General features: G+C 35.6%; 1 protein-coding gene across 1 annotated transcript; it reads right to left on the bottom strand.

Annotated features, from left to right (window-relative positions):
• Positions 1-1179: 1179 nt before the first annotated feature.
• LOC136807139 (solute carrier family 15 member 4-like) lies at positions 1180-11915 on the bottom strand. The gene is made up of 4 exons (XM_067063717.1): positions 11497-11915; positions 5718-6409; positions 5069-5450; positions 1180-4100 (listed from the first exon to the last, which is right to left on the bottom strand). The coding sequence occupies exons 1-4, from the start codon at positions 11720-11722 to the stop codon at positions 3670-3672; spliced, it is 1731 nt and encodes a 576-aa protein (XP_066919818.1). The 5' UTR covers positions 11723-11915; the 3' UTR covers positions 1180-3669.
• Positions 11916-13889: the final 1974 nt, after the last annotated feature.

Raw genomic sequence — 13889 nt, 5'->3', positions numbered from 1 at the left:
CGTGTGGTTTCGAAGTATAACATTTAGTTAAAAGGAATAATAATATAGAAACAACAGAGTAGCTTCTGATGGGATTTTTGCTTATGTGGTGTAAGTTTGAATAGAGAGAGACACCCCTGTGTCACAGACCCGGTGGACCCCCCACCCCGGTGGAAAAATAGGCCAAAAAATCGTCCCCGGTGGAAAAAATATCCTACAATTTCAACCCCGAAATTGCTCTATGATTTTATCCCCATTGAAAACTGAATGTAAAAAAATGCACTCCAAAACCATCCCCACTGGAATTTTCGAGCTGGAAACAATAGATTTTCTATCCCCATTGGCATTTTGATAGAAATTTTCATCCCCACTGAGGGAAAAAGTTTTACCGGGGCACTGAGACAGGGGTGTAGTGAGTATGGATCTCCAGACTTAGATATCCCTGAATGATTGCCTAAACCATTTATGGCAATGGTTTCCCTATCGAAATTGTCGATGCACTTTGCCACATTTCAAAGTAAGCGCTATCCTTGTTCACGGACAAATGTCTGATGATTTTAACGTGACATGGTGCTCTTCAAGGTGATTTCCTCACACCCTTCCTCTTTATCATTTAGGGACTACTCCTGACTTTAGACAAACATTGCTCTAAGGCTATTTAAAAATTCATCTTCCTATTTTAAAAGGGAACTATCTCACAATAACTGAAGGCGATCCAAAACATAGTTTTAATACAGTAAAAAACACGGCCTTATACCGTTCCACTATCTTCCCTTGCAACACAAACACAATGTGATCGATAAGGATAAGGTTCGGTTAGCATCGTATTACATTGCATTACTCAAACCCTCCATCTGGAATAGCAAGATATCTATAAATCCAAATATTCATTCGTTTAAAAAAGTATCTGAAAGCTTATTTACAGTTGACGCTCTCTAATTCGTTTAAGAGTTTTTTTGTTTACGGTGACTATCAATATTACCGAATAATTGCGCGTATCGATTCGATTACAGTAATAGAACATCGAATAATTTAGCCTCAACTATATATGGCTTTGAAGTATTGAAAAATTAAAAATTGGACATGAAAAAAGTTTTACATCGTTTCGAAGTTTCAATTCAAGTAAGGGTGGGAATGGTATCAAAAAGTCACATGGATAAAATATATAATGATGATGACGTGATATTTTTCAAGATTTTTTATCAATTTAATTCAAAGATGAACTATATAAAACAAAAAGGGTAAAAATGACTGAATATAAAAATAAAGTGAAATATAAAATAATTTAGAAAATAACTAGACGGTTCCCGTCGTCGCAAACGCCGGTTAACGGTTTTGCTTGCACATCAAAATCCTTTAAAATACTATAATGTGGGTTAATGCCTGACATCGTTTTGGCTTAAAATACCGAATACAATAATAAAAATTATACTTCTAAACTTTCTACATTAGTCAAAATTTTGTGTCTGTAAGCCTCGATGATATTATATGTCTTTTTAAGATAACGGAAGTTTGTGTTCAATGAAATGCCATAGTGACCCTGTTAAAATTATCGAGGGTACCCGTCGTTGCAGACGCCCAAAGGTGTCTGAGGTGGTGAGAGGGTTGCTTCTAGGAAAAGAAAAAGCCTTAGTTGTGAAGGAGAGGCTCGCGCTTTGCGATCGAGCACTGAAGGTTTTCCCGTTTGTTGGCTTCACATGCGGACAGCTTAAGACCGGCGCATATGCAATGCAACCAACATTGAAACCTTTTTTAAATAATGTTAGACGAAGTTTAATCATCAAACAACAATGTTGGATTTTGTTGCGAGTGTTGATATAAAATAATTCGAAATCGTGCAACAAAAATGCCACACCTTTTTATTTGAAACTTTGTGACGTCGCAGTACTTTTTCAAGAAATTGACGTCAGAACTTTTTTCGTTTACAAATAGCAGTGTAGAGTCTTCTCTAATCCGAGTTTTCTACGAATGTCACAGCCCTTTCGATTGACTTCCAAATTTGCCATACTCACCAACTTTGCCAAATCCACAATTTCAATGTCAAAAGATCACAGCTTCATGGCAAATTTGTACATCGCTACTCTGCCATTATGATTTCCGTTTTGTGATGCTTAGTCAGCAGTTTTCTGTCGGCGTTTGTAAAGCGAACGATTTTTTAACCAATCAAATTGCCGATCGGCATTGTTTTGCTTTAGCATTGGAAGGTCTTCTATTTTTCAAAAACTTTGGCAAAAGTGGCAAAATTGGAGCCGAAAAGAACACAGGTCTCGTGGGAACAGTGTTTTGTATGGAGACGTATGGAGGTAAGTTCCAAATTTGCCAAGAATGCCAGATTCACCACTTCTTTTTTATTTGGCATTTATGGCACTCCAATTTTGCCAACTTTGCCAAATTTCTGTCAATCGAATGTAAAATAATTGGCAAACAAGGCAAAATTGGCATATTTTGAAGTCAATCGAATTGGCTGTCAAACTTAGCGCGAGACTTTTTGTATCGAAGGTGGATAGGTTTTCCAGCCGCGGCGTTCAAATTTTAGAAACCTTAACATATGTTACTGGGCTAGCGTTACAGACATTTTTCATAAACTCATTTAGTATAGTAAGATTTAATCAAAAGCTACTCTATTATTTCATAATAATTTATTGTTTTTACAATATGTATTTGCATAGAACAATTAACGTTTCTCAAAGGTAAAATTTAATTTATTACCTACCTATTGTGAAATTAAAAACATCGGCGTTCACTCAACGTCTTATCAACCTTACCGAACGTTAATTTAAAACCGGATCTTCCAGAAAACTTTTGTACATCAGGGATGGAGGATATATTGGATATTTTGTCCAGGGGGTAGTGAAAAATCTGCGAAATTTGCCTTGTTTTAGGGACAAACTTTCTCTGATTAGGGGTGATTTTTAATGTCCAGGGGTCAACTGATGCTTGTCCGGGGGGTCAAAATTCACAATGTCCGGGGTGTTAATTTCCAAATGTCATATCCTCCACCCCCTACATTCAAATTTTTTCTGAAAGAGCCCAATGATGTCTTTGATCTGTAATGATCAGTAAAATCGAACGTGCTTTATTGAAATTGGGGGTCCTAACTTAAATTTTGATGTATTATTTTTTACACTTGGACAATTGGTTCAAAAGCTATGGTCACTTAAAGTCAAAAATAACTCTTCAAAAACTGAACCAAATTTAAAAAGTAACAGCTGAAAATTCAAATTCTTGATCCATTCTGCTCAAAGGCGTTACCAAACATCTGAAGTTTTCTTTGAACCACCCAGTATTTTCCTCTACTCGACTAATAAAAGATAAACATTGATACCATGTTCACAAGGAATAAAGAAGTGACAAGAACTTATCAAGCTCAATTAAATTTTACATAAAATATGATTTCGAAACTCTGAGGTGTATTTTAACCACCCCCCCCCCCCCAATAGACATGCTGAATTGAAGCCAGTTTCTGCCATAACACAACTATAACACGACGAGTGGGTTTTTGATTGAGAGGGATGAATACATGTTGTTGTTTTCAGAAACTATATATTCCAACTCGTGCCTTTATTTAATTCAACGAAGGTTACTAGTTCTTTCGCAAATCATTTGAGTTTCCACTTAAGTATGTACGGGTAAAAAACGTAAAAAAATCCTGTAGCGATAGAATAGGATTCAATAAATTAAGGACCCAGTTCAGTCGTTACTTGAGCGAGATATTGAATCGACATCCTCAAAAGATGACTGTCTACTCAAATCAATCCGTGAACTTACGCCATTTGCATCCGAAGCTAAATCTGTGATATCAGAAATATCAGTAGGTGTGGCCAAGGATCTGGACGATCGAGAATGTGAAATAGTCCCAATAAATGGTACGGAATAAGAAAAGTTTTTCGAAACAACCATAAAAATTAATAAGTTTAGTAGCGATAAACCAGCCAGAAGATAGTAATAATATTCTAACGAACATTTATTAATGTTTTCACACAGCCATTCCTTTTTGTATACAGACGTCAATTTGACGATCAATGCACCCAAGAAAGCACCAAGACCAGAGGTAGTCAGAAATAATGACATGACGATCCCTTGAAGATAACGAGGTGATTGAGAATAAGCGAACTCTAAACCTGAAAAAGGAAAGGGAAATATATTGTTACCTTTCATTCTCCGTGTCACAGAACCGGTGGAACCCCCGCCACACTACAAAATTTGGCCAAAATTTCGTTCCCTGTGGAAAAATACCGTACAGTTTCACCCTTAGTGGCAAATTGACTTTGATTTCATCCCCATTCGAAATTAAATGGAAAAATTGTAATCCAAAACCATCCCAACTGGATTTTTTAAGCTTGGAACAATAGAATTTCTATCCCCGGGGCTATCGGTGCTGTGAGACAGAGATGTCTCGAACTTTACGAATACGAAAACAAGAAAAGTGCTATTTGAACTCAAGTGCTAGCTTACGATCTTTCATTAAGAACAACTCTGGCTCATTTCCAAGTCCCTCAAAGTCACAAAAAATGAAATACTGGCTTTTCTTTAGTCGTGTTTAGAGTCAAAAACCTAAAATATTGTTAAACAGTAACAGTGGTACATAGTTCTTTTACACAACTAGAACCTAATTTTCAACGGTAAATAATTGGCCATTCCATTTTATCTCCATACATTTCCAGGGGGTAATCCTAAAAAGAAGTTTCAGGGGAGTTCTAAGAAAAGTCTTTTTTCATTTTTCCAGGGCGAAAATAATATTCAAAAACTTCTAAGGTGTAAAAATCTGATTTTAATTCGTCCACCCCATAAAGAAGAATTTTTCCAATTATTTTAGCATATTTTCCAGAGGGTATCACACATTTTCAAGAGTTATTTTTGGATTGAAAAGGTACGTTCACCCCCTGTATGGATTTAAAAAAAGAACAGCGCAATATACAAGGGAGAAGTGGCCACTGTGCTGCATAAAAAAACCGTAGCACATTTCACCCAAAAGCACGAAACTTTAAGTCATGTACTTTTATTGAAAGAAAACTATATCAACTTTAGCACTGGGACATCTGATAACCTATCCCTCTCTTATTCTTTTCTTTCCTACAAAAAAACTTACCGGAAATACTGGTGAAGAATTCACTAAATCCAATCAAAACGAATTGTGGTGCTTGCCATAATACGGTATAATTTGAACAATGAAACGTTGTATTCATTATAATATTCGTGTTTTGAAAATCCACATTCTGTCTCCGATATGGTTCAATAAGAGCTGCGTATACCATTGAAAGAGTTACCAAGAAAAATCCGAATCCCATTCTACGTAGAGTTGTTAGATGAATGTTGACGTATTGAAAGAAAGGGTATACCAAATGTTCCATGATTTGTATCATCAAAAGAATGGAAAAAGTGTCAAATAAGTTCATTGCAGAAGCCGGTATTTGGAATCCTCGAATTTTCAAATCGAAAAAATGCGATTGGAAAAAAAAGACCGACGGCATCTAAAGATAAAGAAACATAATTAACATTGAATTGAAATTATTTGAAATCGAAGTAGCATGTGTTTCTCTTTAATCCTTTCCTTGTCTCCAAGAAAAATAAAACTAACTGGGAAAGAATTTTGAAATTCTCAGCAGTTTGAAATTCTCTAAGTGATTTGATTGTTTGCTTTATCTTTCCTATCGGAACTTTTACAAAATTACTATGAACTTTTAACAAAGAAGGCTAAAACAGAGATTTTCAATAAGAATTAGGAGAAAATCCCTTACCTGAAAATATATTGTCCAGTAGACCAACAACGTCATAAAGATAAGCAGAATCCTCGAAAATGATCGAACGATATCAATCTGATCTGTTGAATATGACCCTCCGAACATAATATGTCCATACTCTAGCAAATCCAAAGTTGTGTGCTTTGGAATCTCCTCAGAAATTGATTTCTGAAACTTGTATTTACGCTTTATTGATTGAGTCACAATGTTAAATATATCTGTTAAATGGCTGCCGTTACTTCTTTTGATCACAAAATATCGTTTACTGCAGATAAATATTATAGTAGCCAACACTGTGCCACAAAGTCCAGGTAAATACCCATATAAGAAATCTTGTAACTGCAAATAAGCAACGAATGTGCATGAAATTACAGCTGCAAAGTTAATTAACCAGTAAAAACGATTGAACAGTTTTCGGACGTGTATATCACCAAAGTGAATCACTTGTCTTGCAGCAAATGTTGAGATGTTTGCTTTCATTCCTGACGCTCCGAGTGAAATAAAAATAAGTGATATGATGAAGAAATGGGGATAGTAATCATAATTTTCCTTCTTCATAATATAAGCTATGACGACAATACCAGCATTGCCAATATTATAGAACAAAACGGAACCAAATATTGCGTGGAAACGTCCGAATATGGAGTCAGCAAACCATCGTCCAAACAGTGAGAGGAAGTAGGAAAATCCTGAAAAATAACCAAGTGATAAACTGAAACGAATGGTCAACGGTGAAAATAATTTTATCTTGAGTTTATTGTTCCAAATTCATAGTATGAACCCCCCCCCCCTTTTTTAAGGGGGGGGATCCAAGTTTTCAAGGAAGGCTTTATAGGGGGGATGGGCAATTTTCCAGTTAAAATGGGGGGTTTGAGCTTATAGGGGGGGGGGGTCAAATAAAAATGGGGGGGATAGTAACTTTTTGGTTTTACTATTATTAGTTTACTGTTTATTTGCTAGTGTTTTCAAGTTCATTGACTATTGGTACGAATTCACACTGAAAAATATATTTCATTCATCAAAATTCTTCCCCAATACTGGGAGTACAAATTATATGTTGGGGGCTCGGACCCCTGTAAATGGTGCGGGATCAAAAAATTTTAAAAATAGGGGGGATACCTTTATAGGGGGGGATGAAATATTAATGGGGGGGTTCAGACCCCTCTGCACACTATGAAATTTATTTTCAGCAACTCCTATATAATACGTTTTTTAATAGAGCACACGTGTCAGCATAAAATATTATATATTTTTAAGCAATTAAAACTTTGAAGTAACTGTTTTGTCAAAACAAAGCGACATTCTCTTTTATAGTGTAAAAAAAAGGGACGAAAACAGGAAAAGAAATTACCACCTAATCTTTTTCAAAACTTTTGAAGCAAAACCACTGCTTGCCAACTATTACCACCTTAGGCAAGCTGACTCAAATACATTGTTGGAAATATCCAAGCTTTGGACTTTACAAAAAAAAGAGGTAGTTGTTCGATTACATTTGAATAAGTTTTGATTGATTAAATTGATTCACACACCCGTTCAAGAAAATCCTTTCCGTTCTGAGAAAAGCTCTTTGTACAAAATACAAGCTCTTGCTCTTCCGTGTCCGGAATGAGATCCCACTATAAGACAGGAACACCAGGGGAGTTCAGTTGTTCATATAAACTGATATTGACACGTAACAATTCTCACATTTTTATACAACACCAATATTACTGTATTAATTACATGGATTACAAACGACTCCAGTCGTCTACCTTTGGAAGGGTGCTATTTTCGGCTGAACAACATGAACTAGACGGACATGCCTTATCGCTTGATTGAACAATCTGAAATTAACTGAACAAGATCAAACACCTATATCTAACATCATTGAATAGGATCAATCAATCGAAGGTGATCAAATCAATCAAATACAATCTAACTTAAATTTACCGTGATATTTGATTGATTTGATTATAATTTGACAATCAAACAACAAATCTTTGGTAATACCGTCAACTGCTCTAACTTGGGACGATTGGTCGAAACATGGGACTGTTGATATCTGGCATGTATTTTCACTTACTGTTAAATCTCTTTGACAACAAATTTGTTTTGATAACTTCACCAAGTTTATCAATCATAATTTCTGTCATAACATGTCACGATAACTTTCACTGATAGTGCGCCCTTTTTAACTTTTTTGTTTTCATTCAAAATGACCGGACGCTGATTGGAGAAATAGAGAACACCCGCCGCCTAACCACCTAACCGCCTATCTCCCGATTGGATTAACAAATAATGAGTGTGTAACTTGCCGCGCGAGTGACATCAAGCGCTCCATTGTTTTGCCACTAATATGGTCTTCTTCATTCCAGACATTCGCGTGTGTTCCACTACGGATTTTTTTTCATATTTTGATTTAAAAGCCTACTGGGTGCGAAAGAGAAATCGTGTATTTTTTAATACGCCGTTCATTAACTCAAATCAAATGACTATGGAGGTTCGGTGAAATGGTGGTCGATTTTGCCGTCCCATGTTTTGTCAGATAGTCCCAAGAGCAGTTGACGGTATTCAATTAACAACACAGACATTATCTGATAACCAGTGGAGTATTTTATATAAAAATGGCAACTATTGCTCTTTTTGGTAAATATTGCTTAAACAGCATTTTTTTAAACCAAAAAAATGCTGAGCCAGCTTAAAGATGTCAGAGACGCTCATAAAAGATTACCCTAAATAATAATAATAATAATATTGGGAAAATAGTTTTGGGATTTTTAAAAATTTCAATACTCAGAAATCCTGCATTGATGCCAAAACACAGCAAGAAAACAAAACCCCTGTTGTAAATTTGTTTTCACATATCTCTTAATTTTGCTGGTTTACCTCCTACCAAAAACCAGTTGAGAACTAAACGTTTCAAAGTGGGGTGAGAATGTCAAATTTAATAGTTGGTTATATGAAAACGCAACGGTGTCTATTAAATAACAAATTATTCCAGCATACATTACTTTCCTTTAGTCATTAGGAACGGGGCAAATCAACTTATTCCTAGGTAACAGCTGTGTTGTAATTGACAAAATAATTATATGACGTTAGGGAGTTGTCAGAAAGTATCCACCACAGTGGAGGATATTTCAAAAAAATCGAAAAAAAATTTTTAACCCCTACCCCTAACCTGGAAATTCTGTTCGAACCCCCCTCAAAAGGGTTAAAAAAATTTCACACCCCCTCCCCCTTACTAAAATTTTTTCCGTTACACTCTAACTGACTGATTAATAAGGTGATGGTTATATATCTCTCATTTGTCATACGCAATAATCGTATGGGGGCAAAGTCTCACTCAAAACTCTAGAATAGGCAAACTTCAAAAAAGATGCGTGCGCATCTTGACTTTTTCAGATTTTAATGCAGAATCTGCTCCTCTTTTCATTAACCTGGATATTCCAACTTTGCCACATACTGTAACAAAGTTCAATATCCGACTCGTACATCAAACTCTCACTAATCTTTCTCCTGAAGCTGTTACGAACATTTTAAACTTCAAAACTCTGTCTCATAATTATCTTACTAGAAATAACGAACTGAAACTTTTGGAGCGCCCAAAAGCCAAAACATTAAACTATGGATTGAAATCGATTAAGTACCAATCTCTTTTAAACTGGAACCAGCTAATATTACATACTAAAATCGATCTACAACCATTATCTGGATATATGATCAAAAAAAAGATAAGCGAGTTCCTTCAAAATTGACCTTTTGCATACCAGAAAAATGAAAGTCCATATAGATATAAAAATACTCTAATTTGATTTATTAAAACAAAAGATTACTTATATAACTATATTTTTTTTTTGTCGATAGTTACGTTGAGTTTTTTTTTTTTTTTTTTTTTTTTTTTTTTTTTCTTTGTTATTTGGAATATTGAAATATTGTTACTCTAATAGTTATATCAACCCCACAGAAGAAAAATCTGCGTCCAGGTAGCCATTCCATATGATTAGACGGAAACGTCTATTGGATGGACTCCTGGCCTGCATCCCCTCCCCTAATTTATACAAACTTAAATATGTAAATTTTTAATGATATGCAGGCGAATAAATAAGTTTTGAATTGAATATAATGTAAGTATACTTACTATACTTACTTTTGGATAAGGGGGGTAGCTTCAGTAAATTTCCAGATTGTGAGTGATCCTATAAAGCCTCAAAATCTTAATGTTGTGCACTCTATGTGAGGAGGACTACATTATTATATAAGAAGGCAGCAAGTAGCTTGATTTCAAACGTGCAGGGGCAAAGAATTTAGTGACGAAGGAGGCCCAACCATGGTTTGCACTGAAAGGAGAAAAGATTGATTTCCTTCAAACATAGCTCTTTTTCGGACTGATCCTGCCCAGAAATGAGGCTTTCAATGTCTGTATCATATCATATACCCTTGAGAATAAACTCTATTGGCTTCCAATAGTTTCAAATTCCAAAGATAACCGCTCTCCCCCACAGGAGCCCAACTTGTCATTTCGGCCGAAATGAGGTTTAACGGTTACAAATTTTTAGAGGGAGCACGCTGCAATGGAGAGCGCTGAAATTTTGCGCACACACCCTTGAGAATAAACTCTATTGGCTTCCAATAGTTTCCAGTTCCAAAGATAACCGCTCTCCCCCACAGGAGCCCAACTGTCATTTCTGCCGAAATGAGGTTTGATGGTTAAAAATTTTTAGACGGAGAGCGCTGAAATTTTGCACACACACCCTTGAGAATAAACTCTATTGGCTTCCAATAGTTTCCAGTTCCAAAGATAACCGCTCTCCCCCACAGGAGCCAAACTTGTCATTTCGGCCGAAATGAGGTTTAACGGTTACAAATTTTTAGAGGGAGCACGCTGCGACGGAGAGCGCTGAAATTTTGCACAGACACACTTGAGAATAAACTCTATTGGCTTCCAATAGTTTCAAATTCCAAAGATAACCGCTCTTCCCCACAGGAGCCCAACTTGTCATTTTGGCCGAAATGAGGTTTAAGGGTTACAAATTTTTAGAGGGAGCATGCTGCGACGGAGAGCGCTGAAATCTTGCACACACACCCTTGAGAATAAACTCTATTGGCTTCCAATAGTTTCCAGTTCCAAAAGGTGTCACAAAAACTTCAAAACGCAAATTTGAGAATATCAAACGAATATCAAACGTCGAACGTAGAATATCAAACCAACTTCAACTTAATAAAATAATCATGATTATCTCTATTATTCTGAATCTGTTGCTTTGTGTTTAAAACGTTAACAATTTTGTAATAAAAAATTATGTCTTGTATAAGAAGCAATTATTGTTATTTGGTTCAATACACTGTTTAGTAGTGTCGACTGCGCAGGCGTCCAAACAATTTTCCATTGTTTTGATTTTAGCGATCGCGGGAAACTACGAGGGAGAGCGTAAAAAAGCGGTAGGTAAAAATTTGGTTCTCATAAGGAAACCCAGCAGAAAAACGGTAGGTAAAGAACTCCTTTTAATCATAACTTATTTTCCTCTAGATCTTCCTTCCACAGTACTAAAGTGCACATTTTTACCTACCATTTTCACGGTGGAACACGGTGGAGAAAGCGAGACTCCTAAACGGTGTATTGGTTCAGTGTATCAAATCATTCAGTTTAGTTGACACTTTGGTATCTTCATTGCGTCACAGCGAAAGGTTGTTTTTATTTTAGTTTGTATCTTTGAAAGACCCCATCGGATTAGGCAGGGCTGTCGGATTTAGGACCACTCATCACAGTAGTATTTGAGACTTAAAACAAAAAACTCACCATTGAATACAAGAACAATTATTATTGAATTAACACTTGATATACCAAGAATTACTTTTGAGAAAAGCAACAAATTTGCCATCAATGAATAGAAACTAATTCTTTCAAAGAATTCAACAAGCAAAACAAGGGTTCCAGAAAATGTACTTCCATTTCTATCTTTCTTCTCTTCTATCGGCTCTTTTAATAATGGCTCGTTTGTCTGCTGGTTTGTTTCTATGATCATTCTTGAAGAGCGTACATCAACACATTATAAAACCTTTTAAAGTCCCATGATGTTTGAAACTGTCCTTGTCTTTTTTATCAAGATTCAGATTTGTTTTTGCAGGAAGTTAAAAAAGTTTTTTTGGAAAACGAAAGTGAAATTCGAATGTTTACATTTTAGGGTACCATCTTTAACATGTGATCTGGTTCCATCAAGTCCGCAATAGTCGAAGCGGGGGCATAATCATAACCCCCTGAAAAAGGTTAAATATGTTGTTTATTTTGAAAATAGCTCATATAAAATAGTATTATTAGAAAAAATGTTTGATATTCAATATAATATCTGGAAGCTTTGAAATCAATTTTCATAGTTTTTTGAAAGATATAAAGCTTGTCCATTCCAAAAGTATCGACTTATTTTCTGCCGGGTTTCTGCCACGTTATTTTTCACAACATAGCAGCTGCTATTTAACCGTAGCCGATAAAAATGTCAACAAATTTTGTATGGGGGTGAAGATCAAAACTTTTTTCTTCCTGTTGTACATTCCGTACAAAAGAAGTTTTATAATTTCCAGTGGTGTCATTCCTTCTTGATGCTTGATATGGTAAACAATCGTATGTGAAGGTATAAAATGCTTTATTGAATGAACTTGTACCATGTTTGCACATACATTTTATACACATTAATATCGGTGCAGACCAAAGAACAGAGAAAGCTCTGATTTGAAGTTTGGAGTAAGCATATGCACATATCTGTATAATTTAAAGCTGTCAATTTAGCCAGAGTGTCAGGCGTGATGTATATCCAACCTCTGTTAAACAAGTTTTTTTACCAACTAAGCTAAGCCAAGCCAAGGTCACTCATATAGCCAAAGCTGTACTGAGCGCAAATTTATTTTCTTTGAACCATGTGTGTCGTCGCAACAATAGATATTGTCTTTCTTTGACCAATAAGAGGTTGCTCCTCATGTTTTTTCAACCAATCAAAAATACTTTTTAATACTTTAATCAGATTAACTTTTGCGAGATTAAATTTCACAATATTCACTAAATTTTGCCATTTTCGCAAAATTAAAACTCGCGAAACGCGTGAGATTCCTGACTCGCCAAATTATATATTTTTCATTGATGATTTGTGTGCTATCAATGACGATAAATTGTTTCAGTCTGTGTATAGAGATATCTATCCAGATGAGCTTGAACTCAAAACTAAGCACTCTGGTAATCATCTTCTTTTTTAAATCTGGATATTACCATCAAAGACGGGATTTTTATTTATAAGTTGTTTGATAAACGGGATGCATTTCCTTTTTCTATAGTCCGAATGCTACATAAAGATAGCAACTTGCCAGAATCGATTTTTTATTCTTCTTTTGTTGGTAAACTTCTCAGGAAATGCTCGTTCTACGTTACTTTTCGAGGACTTGAAAGTTAAAGCCAAAGTTTTTATACAAAGAATGCGAAGTCAAGGTGCTGAGAACGCAAAGTTAGATTGCAGTCTTAGACAGGTTATAGTTCGTCATTTTTCAGAATTTTCAAGATTTCAACTCTCTCAAGATTCACTTGTTCACCAGCTCTTGCGATGAGCGGTCACAGGTGTACGGGGCTTCAAACCGGGTTCTAGTCCGATTTTTTAAATTCTCATTCTTTCCCCACTCTTTCCATCTCATTCTTTGAACTGTAAAATGTATGTGAGAGCCACAGGGTTAGAAAGTGGCAATCCAATCCCAGTTCCTTCTCTTCTAGTATGCTTTCTTCAACATTGTGGCAGAAACGTGTCAAAGGTGTGGCAACTTTGTCTAGTAGAAAGTATACTTCTTTTCTCATTGTTATTTTAGTTTCTTCGGCTGGTTCCGTGGTTTTTACGTTTTAGTTTATTTTATATTATTGCGCGCGTTTTATACTTTCACTAAACACATCTTTTTACTATCCTTTATCTGTGGTGGTGTCTAATTATCACTGCTTGGCCTACTTACACAACCCTATTTCCATCATAGGAGGATATTTTCGTAAGAGGCCGAAAGCCTGTGTAGGTCGAAAAATGAGGAACAGATTATGTGTTTTCTTGAAATATTTTTTGACTCATATTGAGTTACTTCTTTCCATCTTCTTCCTTATAGTCATTTTAGATCACTAGTTTTGTATTATTGGATTTCTATGTCATCATATTTTCCTTTTCAACTCCAACC

Source organism: Clytia hemisphaerica, unplaced genomic scaffold, assembly GCF_902728285.1.
Source record: "Clytia hemisphaerica strain Z4C2 unplaced genomic scaffold, Clytia hemisphaerica genome assembly, whole genome shotgun sequence".
Classification (NCBI taxonomy): domain Eukaryota; kingdom Metazoa; phylum Cnidaria; class Hydrozoa; order Leptothecata; family Clytiidae; genus Clytia; species Clytia hemisphaerica.
The sequence above is the reverse complement of the archived record's forward strand: the minus strand, read 5'-3'. Positions and strand labels throughout refer to the sequence as shown.